Source organism: Lytechinus variegatus, chromosome 5 (genome assembly GCF_018143015.1).
Source record: "Lytechinus variegatus isolate NC3 chromosome 5, Lvar_3.0, whole genome shotgun sequence".
In the NCBI taxonomy this organism is placed as follows: Eukaryota; Metazoa; Echinodermata; class Echinoidea; order Temnopleuroida; family Toxopneustidae; genus Lytechinus; species Lytechinus variegatus.
Genome location: NC_054744.1, coordinates 8,513,756 through 8,534,045, shown reverse-complemented (window position 1 = coordinate 8,534,045; position 20,290 = coordinate 8,513,756). Strand labels below are relative to the sequence as shown.

Genomic DNA, 20,290 nt, shown 5'->3' with positions numbered 1-20,290 from the left:
GGTTTGCCTGACCTAGCTCCAAAACTGTGTGTGGGTGATAAAGAAATGACGCTAATAACATCATAGAAATGTTTTAAACCCCGAATAATGCAAAATCCCTCAACACCAGCCTCGTTTCAAGAGTGTGCTGTCAGAGCTACCAACATAAATAAGAACATTTCAGTATTTCAAAAGCTGAAAATCAGTCATTTTGGTGAGGAAATCTGGGGGCGTTTCATGAAAGGACTTGTCGGACCTTTTATCCAACAAGTACCAGTTTATCCGACAGTTACCATAGGAACAGTGCCTCTCAGCCAATCAGAATCGAGGAAAGTTGTCAGATCTGACAACTTGTCGGATGAAAATATTGATGAAACGCTCCACAGTAGTTTAAAAGAAATACCAAAAGACAACACATACACTGAAACTTTAGAAATCAATATTTGCACGAAACCATGCATATTCTCATTTTCAGTACTAAATACTGAAAATCAGCGCTAGTTGGCAGCACTGTACTGTGGCTGGTGAACAAACTGGCCCAACACCAACAGCCAATGCTGAACTTCTAATTACCCTATACGACTGGGAAAACATGGCAAAGAGGTCAACGATCACCAACAGCTAGATGAAATGACAGATTCTTCTCACAGCTATTGCTCTTTTATTTTTTTTTTCTTCATTTTTTCTTGCTTTTTTTTTTTACATTGCAAAAAAAGTTGTTTATTTTCATGTGCATACAGGTACCTAACAAATTCTTAGGTTTATGAGTATATGAAATCAGAAACGGAAAAGGGTAACTCGGATGGAGTGGGGAACACAAACAAACTGAACGTTACGGATACATGAAGAAAAACATTACAAGTTTGTCTTTATATTAATGATATGCACATGACAAACATGTTTATTTTGGAAAGTATAGATGGAAGTCAATTGCTCTCGATACTCCTCTCTAAACAGGCTAAAATAGTCACTTCCTAGTCCGCTAGTCTGCTATTCAATTATCGTAATACTCCCAGAGATCTTTCTCGTAGCCTTCATGGACGTGTTCTAGTAACACCTTTCTCCTGCTCTCGCAGTACCTGGAATGGAATAGTGAGAAACAATGACCCAAATTATTCATCTCTTACATAATTATGAGAAAGTCTTTTTAATATATATATATATATATATATATATATATACACTTGGTGAATGCTATCCTTGTAAAGAAGAGTGCTCGATGTCTGTGATGAGGCAGAGCATGAAATAAAATAAACAAAGTTACACAGATAACGTGTGGTTCATCAGTACTTTATTGATTTGCTACTCGGAGTTTCACGCAGATGCGATCTTCAGGCAACAATAAAGGCTAGTGGCAATACCATTTGAACATTAACAATTCACTGAAAAAGCGCGCAGAGCGCGCAACCCCATTTCACGCATATGGAGCGCAAGGTACCATGGTAATTTAGCGCGCTGGGATGGTTCCACTGAGAAGAAAGAGAGAGAGAAAGAAAGAGCATTAGAGAGAGAAAGAAAGAAAAAGAAAAAGAGAGAGGGGGGAGAGAAGAGAGGAAGAGAGAGAGCGCGGGGGGGGGGGGGGGGCGGGGGGGCATGAAGCGACAAAGCAATCACTCCTAAATAAGAGACCGGAACTCATTTCTAAATGCCGTCATCAGAATAAGTTTTACTTGTGCAACTTCAAGAAAGAATTTTCGTAATCGCTTTGCATCTTCTTGCCTAACCCAGTTTCACTGGTGCATTGTCGCTTCATGCCCCCCCCCCCCCCCGCTCTCTCTCTTCTCTTTCTCCCCCTCTCTCTTTTTCTTTTTCTTTCTTTCTCTCTCTAATGCTCTTTCTTTCTCTCTCTCTTTCTTCTCAGTGGAACCATCCCAGCGCGCTAAATTACCATGGTACCTTGCGCTCCATATGCGTGAAATGGGGTTGCGCGCTCTGCGCGCTTTTTCAGTGAATTGTTAATGTTCAAATGGTATTGCCACTAGCCTTTATTGTTGCCTGAAGATCGCATCTGCGTGAAACTCCGAGTAGCAAATCAATAAAGTACTGATGAACCACACGTTATCTGTGTAACTTTGTTTATTTTATATATATATATATATATATATATATATAAGGGAAATAGACTGGGTTCCAGAAGAAACTGATCACACTTTACAAGAGCTCTGCACAAATCCCACTCTGTCAAAATGAACAATATTTTTACACAGGCTAGTTTCAATAATTTCTACTAAAGCCCGGATCAATAATTAAGAGATTGCTTCTATGGCAGAGAGGCTATAGCCCCTTACGTAAATTTTCCCCAGTTTATAGAAGAATAGTGATGGCGGTGATCATGGTGGTAGTGATGATGATGGAGGTGGTGATTGTGGTGGTAATGGTGGTGGTAGTAGTGGTGGTGGTAGAGGTGGTGGTAGACATGGTGGTGGTGGTAGTGGTAGAAGTGGTGATGGTGGTAGTGGTGGTGGTAGAGGTGGTGGTTGAGGTGGTGATAATGGTATTGATAGCGGTGGTGGTAGTGGTTGTAGAGGTGGTGATGATGATAATGAAGATGATGATAATGATAATACCGAAGATGATGATGACTATGATGGAGATAATGATGATGTTGACAATTATAATGATGATGATAATAATGACAGTGGTGATAAAGTTGATAAAATACGACAAGTGCTCATGTGACGATTTAAAGAAGAGAATATATTACATTATTGAAGTACCTACAAATATGACCAATACTCCTGATCTGATGTCAAGGGTTCATGAGAATATATGCAACATCAAAGAAAACATAAACCAACAAGTAAGACAGCTTTTCTTTGAAGTTACTTGCCAATTAAAGCTAAGTTTCTGGGAAAGCGCACAACAGCTTTTTGCTGGTATAATGCCAAGCTGGTACACAACCAATCACCTATGAAACATTTTACGTCCAAAGTTAATCAGTCATAGTGGCTGACCATATAGACGACAGAAATTACTCTCGGGTCTTTTTCATCAAAGTGGAGACAATGGCAGCGCAGGGATTCAAACTCACAACCTTACGGTTAAATGAGTCCGATGCTCTAACCACTAGACCACACGACCCTATAGTTTGACTCAAGTACCTTGATTTATCTTGCACTTTTTGCTTGATTTCTGCTAGAGCATCGGAGGTGATATCACGTTCGAGGTACTCTGATAACGTCTCCGTGGCATTCTCTAAGTCCTTCTGATTCTCCTGAAAAACAATACAGAAAGAATAATATTCAAATCATCCCCTTGGCAAGTTAAGTCCTTTGATCATTGAAATTTAATTGGTCATAACTTCATTACAAGTGGTAAGAGAACGGTACAAAGATGGGTAGTATGATTTTTAAAGAAGCATTCATTTTTTAAAAATTATATATATCAAAGAAAAAAAAAAGAGTATGCAATTTTTTAACAACATTCTTGAAGCTTTTAGAAAACATAAGACAGTACATTGACCAAGTAAATTCAACACAATAGGCATTGGCTTTGTTACATTTATGTAGGATGGAAAAATGCCCCGAACGCCCCAAACGGTGAAAAAAAATTGAATTCAAGAAGAAGTATTTGAGCTCAAAACAACCTCCATCAATATAATAATAATTATCATTATTATTATAAAGCACCAAATCCACTCTGTAGAATGCTCAAGGCGCATAAAGAAATTAAGTAAAAAGAAAGGTTTTAAGAATATTTTTGAAAGACTCAACAGAGATACAATTTTTCATGTCTTCAGGAAGTCTGTTTCATAGTATGGGACACGCATGAGCAAAGGATCATCCCCCCCACCAAGTTTGTGAAACTTTTGGAACCACAAGTAAACGAGATGTTGAAGAACGTAGAGAACTGGTGGATATGTAATAATTGATAAAAGGAAGATTGTATTGGGGAGCTGATCCATGAACGCAATGAAAGGCAAGCAACAAAGTCTTAAAAGTCATCTGACCCTTGCTAGGGAGCCAGTGCAGCGAATTCAGAATTGGGGTAATATGTGAGAATTTGTTTGACAATGTAACAATACGAACTGCAGCATTTTAGAGCTTTTGAAGCTGTGATAACCGTTTCTGGGGTAAACTGAACAAGAGGGCATTGCAAACATCAATATCTGGTAGCAAGTCACCATTTACCTCAAATATAAGAGACTGGTTGTTCTTTTTGAGGTAGAATGCAAAGACATAGGTGTACATGAGAGTACTGCGACATTGGCACAGAACGTCTACAGCTTTCTTCAAGAACTGAACCTCTATCCATGACATATTATGCTGCTGCATCTCCTCCATCTTACGTTTGATCTGGGCGTAGAGCTGGAAGAGAGAGAATTTAAATGCAATGTATAATCAACCCTATCTAGGCTGGGGGGGCTCGGAGGCTAACCTCAATGATTCACACAATATTTTCGCCACGTGAAATTATTTGACCGTGCCGCTTGCTGACTTTTTACTTTCAAGTCTTGCACAACTTTTGAGACCAGTTTTGCATCACTGGGGTATGCGGTTCTGAAGTGCATGTCAGATCAAAAATTGCTCAAAAATGTGACTTTGTGTACAAAGTCAATGCAAATTCTGTTTTAAACCAAAAATCGTAAATGTATGATTATTTTTAGTTTTGCTGGTTTTAATGTATTTATTTTATGCTCTTAATGATCTAAGAAGAGTCCCAAACAAATTTCATTGAAAGAATAATGAAAAACAAAAGGTCAAAAAACAGAGAAATTTAAAAAAAATTGAAAAAAACAATACATAAGAAATTGATCTGATATCGCAATTTTTTCATGTACACTTACTAAGAACAAAACTAGCGCTGATTTTCAGTATTTAGTACTGAAAATGAGAATATGCATGGTTTCGTGCAAATATCGATTTCTGAAGTTTCATTGTATGTGTTGTCTTTTGGTATTTTATACAAAAAAATTGAACATTTGGAGCTTTATTTGGGGAGTTAGAGGGAAAAGTATGATTTTGCATACTAGTTACACATAAATTTGCACAATCACTTACTAGCAATAATTTGCATGAAAATTACTATTCAATTTTGTAGATGATGTCAAAGGCAACCTGCGTGCCAATTTTGGTGCGATCGCGTGGTCAATGGCCAAGACTTCAAGGGGGGGCCTGGGAGGCCCCCCGGCCATATGAACTCCCAAAATACCCCAGCCTAGGTAGGGTTAAAGGCCACTGCACACCTTACGACCCGACTGGTCTCCGACTAGCTTGCGACTGAGTGAGGAGAGATGAATCGCAAGGCAGTCATAAGCCTTGACACCACACACCTTGCGATCCGATCTGCGACTCACGCATGCGCTTTTTGGCATAGCATCTGAGATATTGCGCTTACTATTGCATATGCGCGTTGTTTATCATAATACGCGTTATGCAACTCCGCTGTCTGATTGGCTGAAGGTTGGATTGAGCTTGCGATCCAGTCACAAGGATTCGACATGTCAAATCCTCCCGATTTTCCTTGCGACTTGTCTCTGACAGGTCTGCGACTGTGAAGCTGACAAGCGCTGTGACGTCACATCTCCCCTCACTCAGTCGCAAGCCAGTCGGCGACCAGTCGGGTAGTAAGGTGTGCGGTGGCCTTTATGACTGATAAACAATTCCTGCAAAATGTTCATTTTAAACCAATTCTAATTAAAGGGCATCTTAGAGTGATAAACAATATAGAGTGGTGCTAAAAAGTTAGTGAAACCCACCAGAAAATGTGAACATACCTTAAATGGGTTCTTCCATGTTTTTGATATTCAGTCGTGAACTGAGGTGATAAAATACTACATTCAATAACGTTTGTTTTCAAGGCTCGCTGAACACTGAAGCATTGTTGTCTACGTTCAGGAATCGGCACGAAGAAGTGCACTATCTGGTAGGGTTCACTAACTTTTTAGTACCACCGTAGAAGCAGTGGTGACACCACGATGAAATGAATGAACCTACCTTGTTCTCAAATCGTAAACTCTGCATGTGGTTCATGTAGCGATTGCAGTAGAACAGGTACCTCTCTAAAGCTTGCCTCGATCGCTGCGGAGAACAATTACCAACAGTATTTCTTTAGTTCCATTCTCCAACCTCACAGAACACGGCTTTCAAATGCAAGAACATCACCATCAGACTAACAAAAGCACATGTAAACTATCAATTTCAGCAGCAGCATGAAACTCCTGCAAAGGGCTGTCAATATAAAGCAAGCCATTCTTCTTCCAACTTTGTATCACGACTCAGTTACAATATCATTCATTTTAAATAACATTTTAAAAATTGCAATTTTTTTAATGTCAAGTGTACGGTAACAGTTAATTGTACTTTTTTTTATGAATGTTATGTCCAAACAAGTCACCTAAACATGCAAACTGGGCACTGGCCAGTCATTAAATTTTGTGATAAGTCGAATGCAAATCTATGCATTATTTTCAAATAAGTCATTATTCATAATTATATTAGGTGCACAGAATTTAGGAAATGGGCATTCAAGATTGTACATGTACATTATGCTGATGGGCTGGGCAACCTTGCAGGTATAAAAAAAAATGCTGGCATATATATATTTATATATATATATTGAATATTAAGTGCATTGGCAATACTTTCACATCGTCATTTACAACACATTGTCAATAACCAATTATCATTAGATGTCATGGAAAGCTGAGAACAGCAAGCAAAAAAATAAAAAAATAAAAACCAAACAAAAACAAAGAAACACTTATGAAATAGAAATCAAAGATGGCAAAGAAAGAAAACAAATGTGGGCCTAAAATGAAAGAAACATAGTTGTCAAACCATGCTAAAGACACAATTAACACAACCACTTTGTGATTTAATTTTGAATGTACTTTATTTTGTAATTTTATTTTACCAGTGTCTTAATATTATAAGAAATTAAATAAAAGTGAGCAATTCATTTCAGCACTGATGATGGAAGCGCAGTGGGACAGCGGTTCTGACTCTCGCCTTGCAATCAGAAGGCCGTGTTTCGAGTCCCAACATGACCTAGTACCCGTTGCAGAAAAAGTTGCAATCAATCGCAACTCTAAAAATCATGCGCAATATGATTTTCAACCAATCAACAGCGCGCATTTGGGACTTGCGTTTGATTTTTTGACTTGCGTTTAAACGCAACTTTTTCTGCAACGGGCCCCTAGGCCCTAGAGTCCTTTGGCAAGGCGTCAATCCACACTTTGCCACTCTCACCCAGGTGCTAATTGGGTATCGTAAGGAAACAACTTTCATTTTGGTTGGTTTAGCAAGTGTGCGCCTAACAGGTTGCTAAGAGCTGTGAATCCAGTGACCAGGGGGGTGTTTCACAAAGATTTAAGTATGACTTAAGTCGCACTTAAATGCCGACGTGTACAAGATATGCAACGCGTGATCTTATTGATAGATACGCATTAGTGCGTGTCCTCTTGAGACGATCTGACCAATGCGGTCAAGCCTTTCATACCGTACGCAACCCGGCATTTAAGTGCGACTCTAAGTCATACTTAAGTCTTTGTGAAACACCCCCCAGGTAATATTTGCGAAGGGCTTAGAGCAGTTGTGGATTGATAAAGCGCAATATAAAAGCCAATTATTATGATAATAGATACTGGTTGGTATTCTTAGCAATAATTCAGCCAACCCTGAGAAAAAATATGTGTATATATCAAGAGCATGATGCCAGTTTATGTATTCAGCAGGTAGAGATTTATCTTTATTGTGGATTGAAAATTGTATAAAAAAATAATTTTAAAAAGTTAGAAAAGAATTTTGTACATTCTATTTAATCCTTAATATTTTTTAAAGAAAATAAAACCTAGTATTCCTCAGCAACAAAAACCTTTTTCAGTCTTGACATAATCATTGTACGTTTCGTAAGTTTGATATTTGGTGGGGGGGTGGTATGCTTCCGGGCAACAGCTATTCTTTATGCTCTATCATCACCCCTGACTAGCATGTAGCAATGCTCCATTCTGTAGGCCTATCGTTTGTTTTTACCATGTGTAAAAGTCATTTATGTTTGTATTATGATTTGGTCAAATAAATAATAACAATCCTAGGTTAAGTTATTATCTTATTAAAATACCATGCGATGAGCACTGTATTATACTTTCCTGACAAGCATCACGAAAATGTGTTAAAAGTGATGATGATTGGTGTGACTAAGAACTAAGAAATGAGACTCACAAAACTAAAGAAACTCACGTTCTATTCGTATATAATTCATATACACATTAAGGCACCAATAGACAAATTACCGGCAAAAGAAACATAAATATTCTCATTAAAACATATAGAAATGTGGAAACATTAACATATTATGTAGTATTAAATAACAACAAAATATCAAAACTGAAATTAATTGCCCAGATAAATCAGCATTGTTGGTTTCTTGGAATGCTCAAATCCTAATTTCAGTGCACCACTCATAGAACAGTGCTTATTCCCGAACTTAACAATTTATTCATTTACAATTCTCTTGCCCTCAAGATGTATCAAATGCATTGCAAAAATCAGAGTGTGATGGTTTGCGAAACAATTCCCCCATACATTAGTTAAATGAGTAAAATTGAGTGTCTTTGAATACATTCCTTTTCAAAATATCATAAAACAAATCATTATCTCTTGTTTTAATGAAACTCTATCACGTAGAATCACATTAATAAATTGGAGCATGTATTTTGTAAAACTTGGCAGGACAATGAGATAAATATACATTATACTTTCATTCCCTTTTACTTTCATAATTATAATCATCATCACTGCTAGCCAGGGAAAACAATTGTTTGAACAATCTAGATTCCTGCGATTGTGTTGTTTCGATATCGAACCATTTATGGCCATATTTGTCTTGTGCCATTTGTCATGAGTAATAGGAGTGGCTGTGGTCACAAATAATGAGCCAGTTGACTTTAGTCGAGTGTCCCAGTTCAGGACAAACTCACATGCCCATCAACACAGCTGACTGACGATGCGTTGTCACCATCATGTCTTGAAAGAGTTACAATGTTTGGAATTCATTAGATTTCATGATAAAATTTAATTTATCTTGTACTTCGTTTTCAAATAATCAAATATCTCAAATCAGTAATCAACATCTGGCAAACATTAGAGGAGTGTAAAAAGTGGTATTCGGTTGCCAGTTGTTGGTAAACTGATTGAGTGCTTTCATGGTTCCAGATTTGCTCCCAGGCTGAATCATCATCATCATCACCACCATCATCATCACCACCATCACCGTCATCATCATCACCACCATCATCATCACCACCATCATCATCACCACCACCACCGTCATCATCATCATCACCACCATCATCATCACCACCACCACCACCACCATCACCACCACCACCACCATCACCACCACCATCACCACCAACACCATCACCACCACCACCACCATCATCACCATCATCATAATCATCACCTATCAATGTTCTGCAGTGTATACTGCATACAGCCTCAAGATGCAAATTTTGACAAAAGTGACTCCTTAATTGAGATTGAATTAGTCAGGAACCTGCTGACACCAAGGCCCTTATTCTGAAGTCAGGTTTAACTTAAACCATGGCCTACCTCTGTGCTAAACTTATGGAAAGCCAAAGATGTCACAAATTCCTTATTTTTCTCATATTTACTATGTTCTTTTCTAACTCGAGAATGGTGAAGAAAGCTTTCTTATTTATCCTTCCGAAACAGTGAAGAATGATTTGAGAGAAAAATGGCTGAAAGACACATTGAAATCCTACTGTTAGACATTTATGCCACTATTGGCTATCCATAGTTAAACCACAACTGTAAAACCAGAGTTTAAATCAAACCCGACTTCAGAATAAGGGCCCAAGTATCTGAATAAGAATAACTTACCGCTTGGTTGTTCCTTGCTTTTCTTGCATCATCTTCATCATACCTATTGCAGTTGTACCTAGATAATAGCAAGAAGATGCAAAGGTATTATGGTGAAATTGCATTTCTACTTGAGCTCTAAGAATATCGCAAATGGGGCAGCCAAAGAAGGCGGAGGGAGGGGGGTCTCTTTATTCAATGATTTTATTCATTTAACTTCATTCCAACCTCCTTTATTCCTTACTTCAACTCTAGTCACTGGGCAAGTCTCGGCCGGTCTAGCAGCTTTTGTTTTCGCCTCTACAAGCCTGTGGCCATTATGCAAATTTGGACTCCATTAAAGTGCTCTAAATAAATGGCTGGTTACTGTTAACTGGCTGGGGTATAAAAACAAAAACCTTCCCCCAAAACGTTGCTGAACTTTCACATTTTACATCTTTATATTCATCAAATGTGCACCTATTTCCCAAATTTCCTTGAAATTGTTTGATTTGTTTGAAAACTGTCAAGAAAAAGATAAGCATACACTTCTTTCTCGACTCTGAAAGATTGTTTTCACTTGATGCCACACTCAATCTACTACACAAGAGTCTACATATGGGACCACAATGGGTACCCGGTAGAAAGTGAAAATCATTGCAGCTTGTCCAGTATTGTGTGTGCCTCAATGACTGGCTTGATCACTACTCCCCAGGGAGCAAAGGATGTGCGTACATCGTGTGAAGGAATTACTGATTACATCTGATGACGGGGGTAATAATAAATTAGTAAAACCTATAAAGTATGCCCAGTGCACACAACATGACACGAATGCACTAAGATCTGACTGCAACAATTGGCCAATTGAATCTCGGTGCAATCGCATTGCAGGCCAGCGCACGCATTGCAATGGCTCTGCAATGCGCTGCTTCTCTATGGCCCCTCTTCTAAGATGTGTATGTTCTCTACACTGTAGCAGCGCAGCAAATTGGTCGTGACGTCATCATCTAGGACAAATCTGATTGGCTAAAATCATCAAAATCACAGGAAGATCTGACGTGTCAAATGTCCAAGATTAAGTCTGTGGTTCTTCTGCAACAAATCGGACCATAGTTGCAGTGTGCTGCAGGTTGGCGCACACTCTGCAATTTGGGTGCAATCGCGTCGCCTAGTGTGCGCTGGGCTATAAACACTTTATTTAAAAAAAAAAAATTATTAATATCTTACCATGATGATCCATGGGGCTCCCACGGTCCTAGACACACCCAACAGAAGTCAGCCTGAAAAGAAAAATGATTCTCAATAATTATACCATGACTTGTTCAGAGTATGATGTTCACACATATAAAGGTGTAGAGACTTTTATTAAATTGCAATATTCTTTTCTGGCAAAGGCCACTTATAGCTTTGTGATACCCTGGATATGGTCTCGTAGAACCTTGCAATGGTGCTTGGCACCAACCTTTCCAAGACCCTTTCCTCATTTTCCACGACCCGACATCTTGATGAATGAGAGCATATTTCTCTGTGAAAGTGAAAGAGGGAAAAGTAAAAAAAAAAAGGAGGCGGGGCACAAAAAAATTCCCAGGGCAAAGTTATTATTATTATAGTTATTATAATACGTTTTATAAAACGGATCCCAGACTCCATGGTCTTTGATTAATTCAAGCCCTGAAGGTAGGCTTCCTAAATTCGAGCAATTACATGTATATTTCAAGAATGTATTGCAATGTCTAATAATTGACAACACTATCTTTACATCCAAGTAATAGACATTTTTCAATCGATGGACATTTTTCAATCATTATGAACACAACACTACAACTGAACACTCAGTCTGATGTTACTCTTTAGTGTTTTATTACAGGACAAGTCCACCCCAATAGAAACTTGATTTGAATAAAAGGAGAAAAATTCAACAAGCATAGCACTGAAAATGTCATCAAAATCGGATGTAAAATAAGAAAGTTATGACATTTTAAAGTTTCACTTCAATTGACAAAACAGTTATATGCACATCTTGGTCGGTATGCAAATGAGGAAACTGATGACATCACTCACTCAATATTTCTTTCGTATTTTATTATATGAAATATTTTTATTTTCTCGTCATTGTCATGTGAAATGAAGTTTCATTCCTCCCTGAACAAGTGGATTTCCATTATCTTAACATTTTGTGGTTCAGGCAAGGAGGTCCTAATCGTCAATTTCATAAAAAATTGAAATATTGTAGAATTCAAACAATATAAAACAAAAGAAATAGTGAGTGACATCATTGACTCTCTCATTTGGATGTAACTGGCTCGTTCATATAACTATTTTGTTAAAAATAAGCAAAAGTTTGAAATGTCATAACTTTCTTATTTTACATCCGATTTTCATGAAACTTTCAGCATTGTGCTTGTCTGATTTTTCTCTATTGATTCAACATTTTTCTGAGGTGGACTTGACCTTTAAACATGTACAAAGACTATTTGATTTCTCACATGTGACTGATGCTATTTCTTATTTTGTCTACAATAGGCTACTATTGAATGCAGTGAGTGTGCATTTTGTTCAGCCTCCTTCAGCAGTCTACATTGTATCTCTTTGCTCATGGAAAGAAACAACTGTTGACCTTGACGGGAAAACTTGTGGGGAAATAATCACAATCCAAGCTCCAAAGAAGAGGGGGATCAAGAGAAAATGATGGATTCTCAGAGACGAAAGATCGCGTTTAGGCTCAAATCAAGCCTTTCAGATGCTGTGCCTCTCATTTTTGGATGTGTCAAAACCCCAAAACCAGATCTGCCGAGCTCTCTTGTCATCAGACAAACATGGGACATGTCCAACATGTAAAACAATGACGAGACCTGGAAACACATACTACACCATCTTTGTGGGAGAGTTCAACATCTGCTTTGTCAACCCAAGGACTGATGTATGTTCGCTATGAGCAATAATCTCTTCAAAGAGAGATAATGAATAGAAGAGTGTTTCCATCACAGAGCTACCTGTCCATTGCGCAGACCAAGGAAGTTTCATAAACCGCAGCAAAACCAGACGATTCCATGCAAATGCTGTCTTTCCATTTTATCAAGTAATCCGACTTTCTCCTGTCAGTGGAGCATATTATGCTAGATGACTTTGTATGATTCTCAAATTTGATCGAGCTTTTGTGGTTGTAGGAGAAAAAAAATCTTTTAACTATGTCCTGTACAGTCCTATCAAAAATCTTGCTACACACCAAAAGAGAGAATTTTTTTGCAGCAGCAGTCATAAAAAATAGTGGCGCAAATTGCGATGTGATACCAGGAAAACTATTCCCTGGTGTTCAAGGCATTGTGGAGCATGAACCTGGTGACAAAAGAGACGTCCCTGGAATGCAGGCCCAAACTATTTCTACTCATGGGGCGAACATGAAGGGAGAGGGGCCAACTGGGTAGCCATTGCCCTCAAACTCCTTTCTAGATTGGGGACAATTTAGAGATGTTGGCATAAAAAAAAGTGACCATATTCAGCAATTCCTGCATCACCTCTTTAATAGGTATGACAGGTGTCCCTGAAACACAGGCCGAAAAAGATATCCATTTCTACTCTTTGGGTGAACAAGAAATGGGGAGAAGGTCCAACCATGTGTCCAGCACCCTAAGCACTTTATGGATAGACACTCGTCTTGAGAGTTAAGTATTTAAAAGTGACCCTATTCAGCATTTCCTGCATCACGTCATGGGTATGATCAACATGCTAGCAACACAACACCGTGTAGAGAGCATGCATCTTTTTCCGATCCGAGGACTCTCCTGCATGCCTTCCGTCAGGGTGTTTGGGAAGCAGAAAGGAGACTTTGATGCACAGATACGATTCCCTTTTTCTTTTGATTTCCCCCAGGAGTTGGTAGTGGTAGCATGCATGGATGGATAGGAGAGCTTGGAAGAACTTGACTTCCATATAATTATGTTGCATCTGTATGCAACTGTTCTGAAAAAAATGTTCTCAAAATATGCATGAAATATGAAAAGAGATCATGAAGTCCTAGCAGAAAAAAAAGAATTGTGCAACAAATTCATCACTAAAAATGTCAAGGGGTCTGCACCAGGAACCCATACCCTATTTCAGAGGGTTCGATTTCATCGATGGTATGATTCATAATAAAAATGCCATCCAATGTGATTTATCGCAGGAAAATATCATGACCATACCTTGCAGTTCTGGTTGCGACAAACCATGTGATTGCAACCACCGTCCTTCTCTATGGTCACATGACACTTGGGACATTCTTTGGTGTTAGCCGCAATCCAGTTGGAAGTCTCGCTGTCATCATCACATTTTTTGATCCACTTCTTGAGCCACTGTGTATAAATAAAGATGAAAATAAGAATGTGAACACTGGGCAATAACAGAAGAAGGGTTAGTACTATATCGCGTATCAAAAAGAAGAGTGTCTTTAAGAATAGATGTAGCTACTGGGATTATGTTTAAATGACATAATATACAGAAACATACTGTGAGCTCTGAAGGTTTGCATGGTGCTAGAGTGGATGGCAAGGTCTGCGGTAACACCATGTCAGATAGTCCTTCAAAGGACCGTTGGTCATCTTTTTTTATGATACTTCTTATAAGAATTGTTATTCTTTATGTTTCAAATGCATAAGCTTTACTCTTCGTCATTGCAGAGTGGGGGAATAAATGGCAATTATTCAGTGATGCACCACTAGACTGAAAAAAAAACTTATATGGTAGAAAATAATTTAATGTTGTAATGATCATTGGGAGTAGCAATAAAAATAATTGAAATCTACATTTTTGTTTGATTTATACTACAAAACATGGGCTTATTCTTTATTACTTACTGAACACTTGACAGGATCATGCCAATTTTCACCACAGACAAAGCTAGAAAAATAAAAGTAAAAAAACAGTAAATGATGATCTTTCTTCGTACCTGTATATGCAAATTTTACAATTAATTAAAAGAAGCATACATTAAAATGAAATACACAATTTTGCTCCTGCGACAATTGCTATGGCTTTAATTTTGTCTAAGATATAGCGTAAGGATTAGGTTTGCAATAGGATTTATGTTAGGTTTAGGTTTTAAACCCAGGGTTAAGTTGGTCATTCAATTAAAGGAGAATGAAACCTTTAGAACAAGATAGCTTGTGTGAAAACAAAAAAATCAACGAAACAGATCAACAAAAGTTTGAGAAAAATCAGACAAATGATGAGAAAATTATGAGCATATGAATAATGCGATCACTAATGCTATGGAGATCCTCACATTGGCAATGCGACAAAGATGTGTGATGTCACTTAAGAACAAGTCTTCCCACTACACTGTACTTTATATTTCACTTAAATTGCCTCTTATTACATCTATCTCTAGATCATGTGTTCTTTCTATAGGAGGGCATGTACATGTAATACATATTTTTAAAGAATTCATCATTGATAAAGAGTTTGCATCCCCCTAAGAAAGAGCAAAAATAGACATTTTGGGGGTATTTCATAGTCCATCAGAGTAAAAGTTGTTCACATGTGACATCACACATCCTTGTCCCATTGCCAATGGGAGGATCTCCATAGCATTAGTGATTGCAATATTCAAACTTTCTCATAATTTTTCTGATTTTTCTCAAACTTTCGTTGATCTGTTTCTTTGAATTGTTTATTTTTTTCGACACAAGCCTACCGTAATTGTTACAGAGGTTTCATTCCCCTTTAAGTGTGTGGAATTTAGAGCGGAGCAATTGTTGTTAGAGCAAATGTCATGGAACCAAAATAACACGGTAAGAAAGAAATGCTTGCTAAAAGAGAAATATCAGGAAAGAAAACAATTGAAACCCCACTTTTCCTTTAAAACTGATACTTAAAACTCTACAACACCAATAATATTCCATCATCTTTTTGTGATTTTTAACCTGTGGTACAACCATTTGTCAAAAAAAATCACACCATGATTAGTATTTTTCTTTCATGTATGAACAAAAACTTAAGTAAAGTCCTAATAAGCTAAGTGGGGTAAATATTACATGGAACAGTCAATGACAGCTTTAATACACTGTACCTAAACTAATTGAATGACATTGTATGAGAGATTGTATTATCCATCATTTGTGTATGTACATGTATGTATTTGAAAGCTATTGGAAATTGAATTACGTTATAAGTATGCCAGCATTCATGGACCAATACAATTATCTTAAATGTTGAAATAAATCATTTGATTATTTTTTCCCTCAAGGTAGTTATTTAATCATTCATTTATTCATTCATTCATCCATCCATCAATAATCCATCCATCATTGATCGATCGATCAATCCATTCATCCATCGATCACTTGATCCATCCATCCATCAATCCATCAATCTGTCCCTCCATCCATCCATCCATCCATCAATTCATCTAACCATCTATCTATCCATCAATCTATCCCTCCATACTTCCATAAATCAGTCTATCCATCTAAATCTACATGTATAACTTACCAGCATGTATGTGAGCAAATACAGGTAACAGGGTGGGGTTCTATGTGGTTAGCTTTAAATGCGTTGGGGCAGTCGGGGGCGGGGCACCACCTCATTAGACGATTGCATTCCACAAAACTATTGGAAATTAGGTGCTGATACTTCAGTTTCACTTTGGCCTCTTTCACTAATTTCCTACAGAAGAAGAACAAAGGAAAATAAACATTCAAGAATATATATAAATGTATACAATAATGTATTCAATATTCAAATACACAGTGTACATGCATTAGTATACAGATTTGGCATAAATTGTATTATTTTTGTTACATTTGTTTTCACATTTCTAACATTATTCAACTTCTAATTCACAAATTAACCCCCCCCCCCCCCCCCGTAGAGTATTACAGTACTGAAAATGGAAATGGGAAAGCACAATACATGCACATGAAAGGAAAGAGAAAGAGCTTTCAAATTACCATAGGTTTCAGTTTTCAGAAACTAGTATTCATTCATTTCAAGAGGAGTGGTTTTGAAAATTTGAATAATTCATTCATAATGTGGATTTAAAGAGATTCATTATCTATCATTATGACAAAGAATTACAATGTACATGTGGTTACTCTTTCTATAATCGACTTGAAAAAAATGTATTGATCTTTGTGTAATTGATTACAACAAATACTGCAATGTACAATATAGAGTCCATAGGTCCAGCCTTTTTATACTAATCTATCAGCCACAGGTCATCTATTATCCTCTAAGTTCAAATTCACAAAGGAGAATCAGAGAAAATACAAAAAAAAGGGATCGTTAAAAACTCTATCCCTTCCAATTATTTACACCCAAATGTTAGCCCTAAAATCACACCTCCACTTTTTTTTTTACTTCTTTGTTCAATTTTGATTTTTTTTTTGGGGGGTGGGGTAGTCCCGGGATACCTTGCCATTTTTTTTTTAGGGGACATCACCATCATTCCCGACCCAAGTATCCCACTGTGTTATATGTAATAAGATTATTATATCCACATGGTATACATGCAAGAATAGTGCTCAGTAAACTTAATCTTTAATGTTTGCAGTTTGATTCATAAAGCTGTACTTTAGACTGAATCTGAGTCACAATCTGTCTCTTCTCATATCAATGGCGCTCATTGGCAAAAAGGCAAATCTCAAAGAGCTACAAAATTTGAATCTCTTAATGCATATTATGTCAAGTCAATTTTTTTATATTGGCTATTTTTTAAAGGAAAACTTATATATTTACATGTACATGTATGTTTTATAGAGTAATAATCACCCATTCATTTATTCGTAGTTTTAAATGTTCCCACATGGTACATCAGATGTAACATGAGCAATGAATGCCTATTAATGTACATGTATAGGCCTGGATAAAAACAAGTACATTGAAAATGTTTAGCATTCAATCGTCCATGCAGCTCCATGTCACTGTCACATATAACCCAGGGAACGCGTAGCGGGAGCCCAGGACCTTACGTGTAATTGACTATACTCACCTGACGAGCGTGAAGTATGGTCGAAATTATTCTCCGAATAAATAGTTAAAACAGAAATCAAGCACTTACCACGATTATATGGATGAAGGTCTAACGAGTGGCAGTTTCCTGACATCTGGGCACAAACTGGAACCTCAAAAAAACAAAAAGTTCTCTTCTTCTACCCCGTCTCGATCGGCCATTTTTGTTATGAATCGTAACAAAATGGCCGATTGAGACTGGGGTAGGAGAGAACTTTTCGTTTTTTTGAGGTTCCAGTTTTTTGGAGTTCCCTAGGTTATGTCGCATAGTACTCTCACACACAGACACACAAACAGTCCATGGATCTCTTTACATAAATATATTATACATGTAAATAAATATACATTTTGATCAAAAACCCTGGGTGACTATAGAGGTAGAGCCATAGTACATAGATAAAGATGTGTACATGTAGTTATACATCAGTAAGATTATCAACTGTCTTGGCATCAGCTATTCCAGTGCTTCACACTGATCTGCTCTAAAGAGGTGGTCCAGGCTGGAGATATTTATATCTCAATAAATAGTGTAAAATTCACAGAGCAAAATGCTGAAAAATTTATCAAAATCGAATAACAAACAACAAAGTTATTGATTTTTAAAGATTTGCATTATTCATTAGGTGGGCTGATGATATCATATCCACACTTGTTCTTTTGTATTTTATAATATGAAATTAGGTTTATACAAAAAATTTCTACCAATAACTAAAACAATTGGATTGACAACTAATTAGTTATTTATTGCCGCAACTTAATTCATCATAATGGAGACACATCATTTACACATGTACGAAAAAATGAAACATTTATGTTTTTATGTAATAACATAAGGAAAAGGAAAGTGGGGATGTGACATCATCCAAACTCATGAATATTCATATGGCGATGTGTATATAACCGTTTTCAGAAAATATCTATAAACTTTAAAATTCAATAACTTTGTTATTTGTAATCCTATTTTTATGAAATTTTCAGCATTTTGCTCTGTGAATTTTACTTTATTTTAGATATAAATATTTCCAGCCTGGAGTATCCCTTTACAGGTCTCGAAATAGGATTTTTTGGGGGCAAGGCCACTTTTTTGAGGGGCACTTTTTCACTGAGGCCAGGCAGCAGAGGGCACCAAGGCCACTTTTTAAGGGGCATGTAATAAATTATTTGTAGGTGTTACAGTTTCGCGGCGTGGGGGGGGCTTTCCATAGTCGATGTTATACATCAGATTCATTACCAAACCACATTACTTACTTAAGAACAAATTAACTTTACGCACGACTGGTGATACCTTCTTGAGCTACATGTAATTAAATGTGAATCTGATTAGCACCCAAGAAAGTATCACCGGTCGTTCGTAAGTTGTTCATAACTGACGAACAGCTTTATGAAACACTCCCATTCAAAGTACTGTACTTACGCATCGCGCGCGCTGGCCAGGACAGTACAGCGCGCGCGACATTTGTGTAGTACACATACGGAGCTCGCGCTCGTCCATTCTTATGCTGCAGCTTACATAGCATATGTAAAGCGCGCTAGCGGCCGGCCAGCTGTGTATAGCTAGCTCATCGTACGGCGCGGCTTTGGACTAGACTGCATACAGCACTGGACGTCGCTGGTAAAGCTAAGGTATTGAATACTTTTTGAGATCGGAGAAAAGTTTTCCTCGCTCAGAAAAAAAGGTGCAGACTTTCAAAAGGGGTACATTATATATCAGAAAAAGGGCACATTTATGAGAAAAAAGGGCACCACGGCCATATAAAAAAGGGCACATTTTTAGTGGCCGTAACTTTTAGCAAAAAGAAGAAGGGCATGACGGCCAGTAATTGGGGCATCGACGGCCATGGCCGTCGATGGCCGTTGATTATTTCGAGGCCTGCCTTTAATAAATGAGCAACCTTTTGTACGTCCGACCCCATTATTCTCAAGTTTTACTTCACTTCATAACTGACCAAGTCATGGTCCTTTTGAGAACATCACAGACTGTCAATAGAACCAGAAATCAGAGACAGAAAATTTTATGAAGGTCCCACATATAAAGGGATCAGACGTACATATTTTATAAAATTGCCCTCAGGCAAAAACGAGCAAAACTAAAAAACAAACAAATTATATCCTTTACATGAAGGTGCCTATTGGAAAAACTGGTACATAACGTATTATCTTTCATTCTGTACTTATGTACCTGAATGTTTCTTGATTAAAGTATGCGAATCATGTGATACTTACATAACAGTTATGTCATCTACAAGGATGTCACATCCATGGGCTGCACATGCTATAGTCTGAAAATTTAGAAAGGAAAACATACATGTATCCAGTCATCGCTTGAGGGAATTGGCCTTTCAAAGAAAACAAAATAAGGGCTTCATGAATCCAAACAAGGTTCCTGGGGGGGGGGGGTCCGGAGGGTGATGAATGAACACACGATAATGAAAGAAGTGGAATGCCACTGGCAGTCTTTCCTGCATAACGAGATTCAATATAGCGCAGCAGTGCTGACTATAAAAATAACTCAGATGAATAAA

At 37.5% G+C, this 20,290-nt stretch overlaps 1 protein-coding gene across 1 annotated transcript in view; it reads right to left on the bottom strand.

The window, feature by feature from the left end:
- Positions 1-310: 310 nt before the first annotated feature.
- Positions 311-20,290, bottom strand: part of LOC121415203 (E3 ubiquitin-protein ligase arih1-like) — a 39,279-nt gene continuing 19,299 nt past the window's right edge. The window contains exons 5-14 of the mRNA XM_041608367.1: positions 19,992-20,047; positions 16,251-16,424; positions 14,615-14,657; positions 13,964-14,113; positions 11,010-11,062; positions 9,825-9,882; positions 5,916-5,999; positions 4,110-4,286; positions 3,081-3,193; positions 311-1,058 (exon numbers count right to left, since the gene is read on the bottom strand). Coding sequence (XP_041464301.1) covers positions 974-1,058; positions 3,081-3,193; positions 4,110-4,286; positions 5,916-5,999; positions 9,825-9,882; positions 11,010-11,062; positions 13,964-14,113; positions 14,615-14,657; positions 16,251-16,424; positions 19,992-20,047 — 993 coding nt within the window. The 3' untranslated portion in view covers positions 311-973. The remainder of the gene's footprint in view (positions 1,059-3,080; positions 3,194-4,109; positions 4,287-5,915; positions 6,000-9,824; positions 9,883-11,009; positions 11,063-13,963; positions 14,114-14,614; positions 14,658-16,250; positions 16,425-19,991; positions 20,048-20,290) is intronic.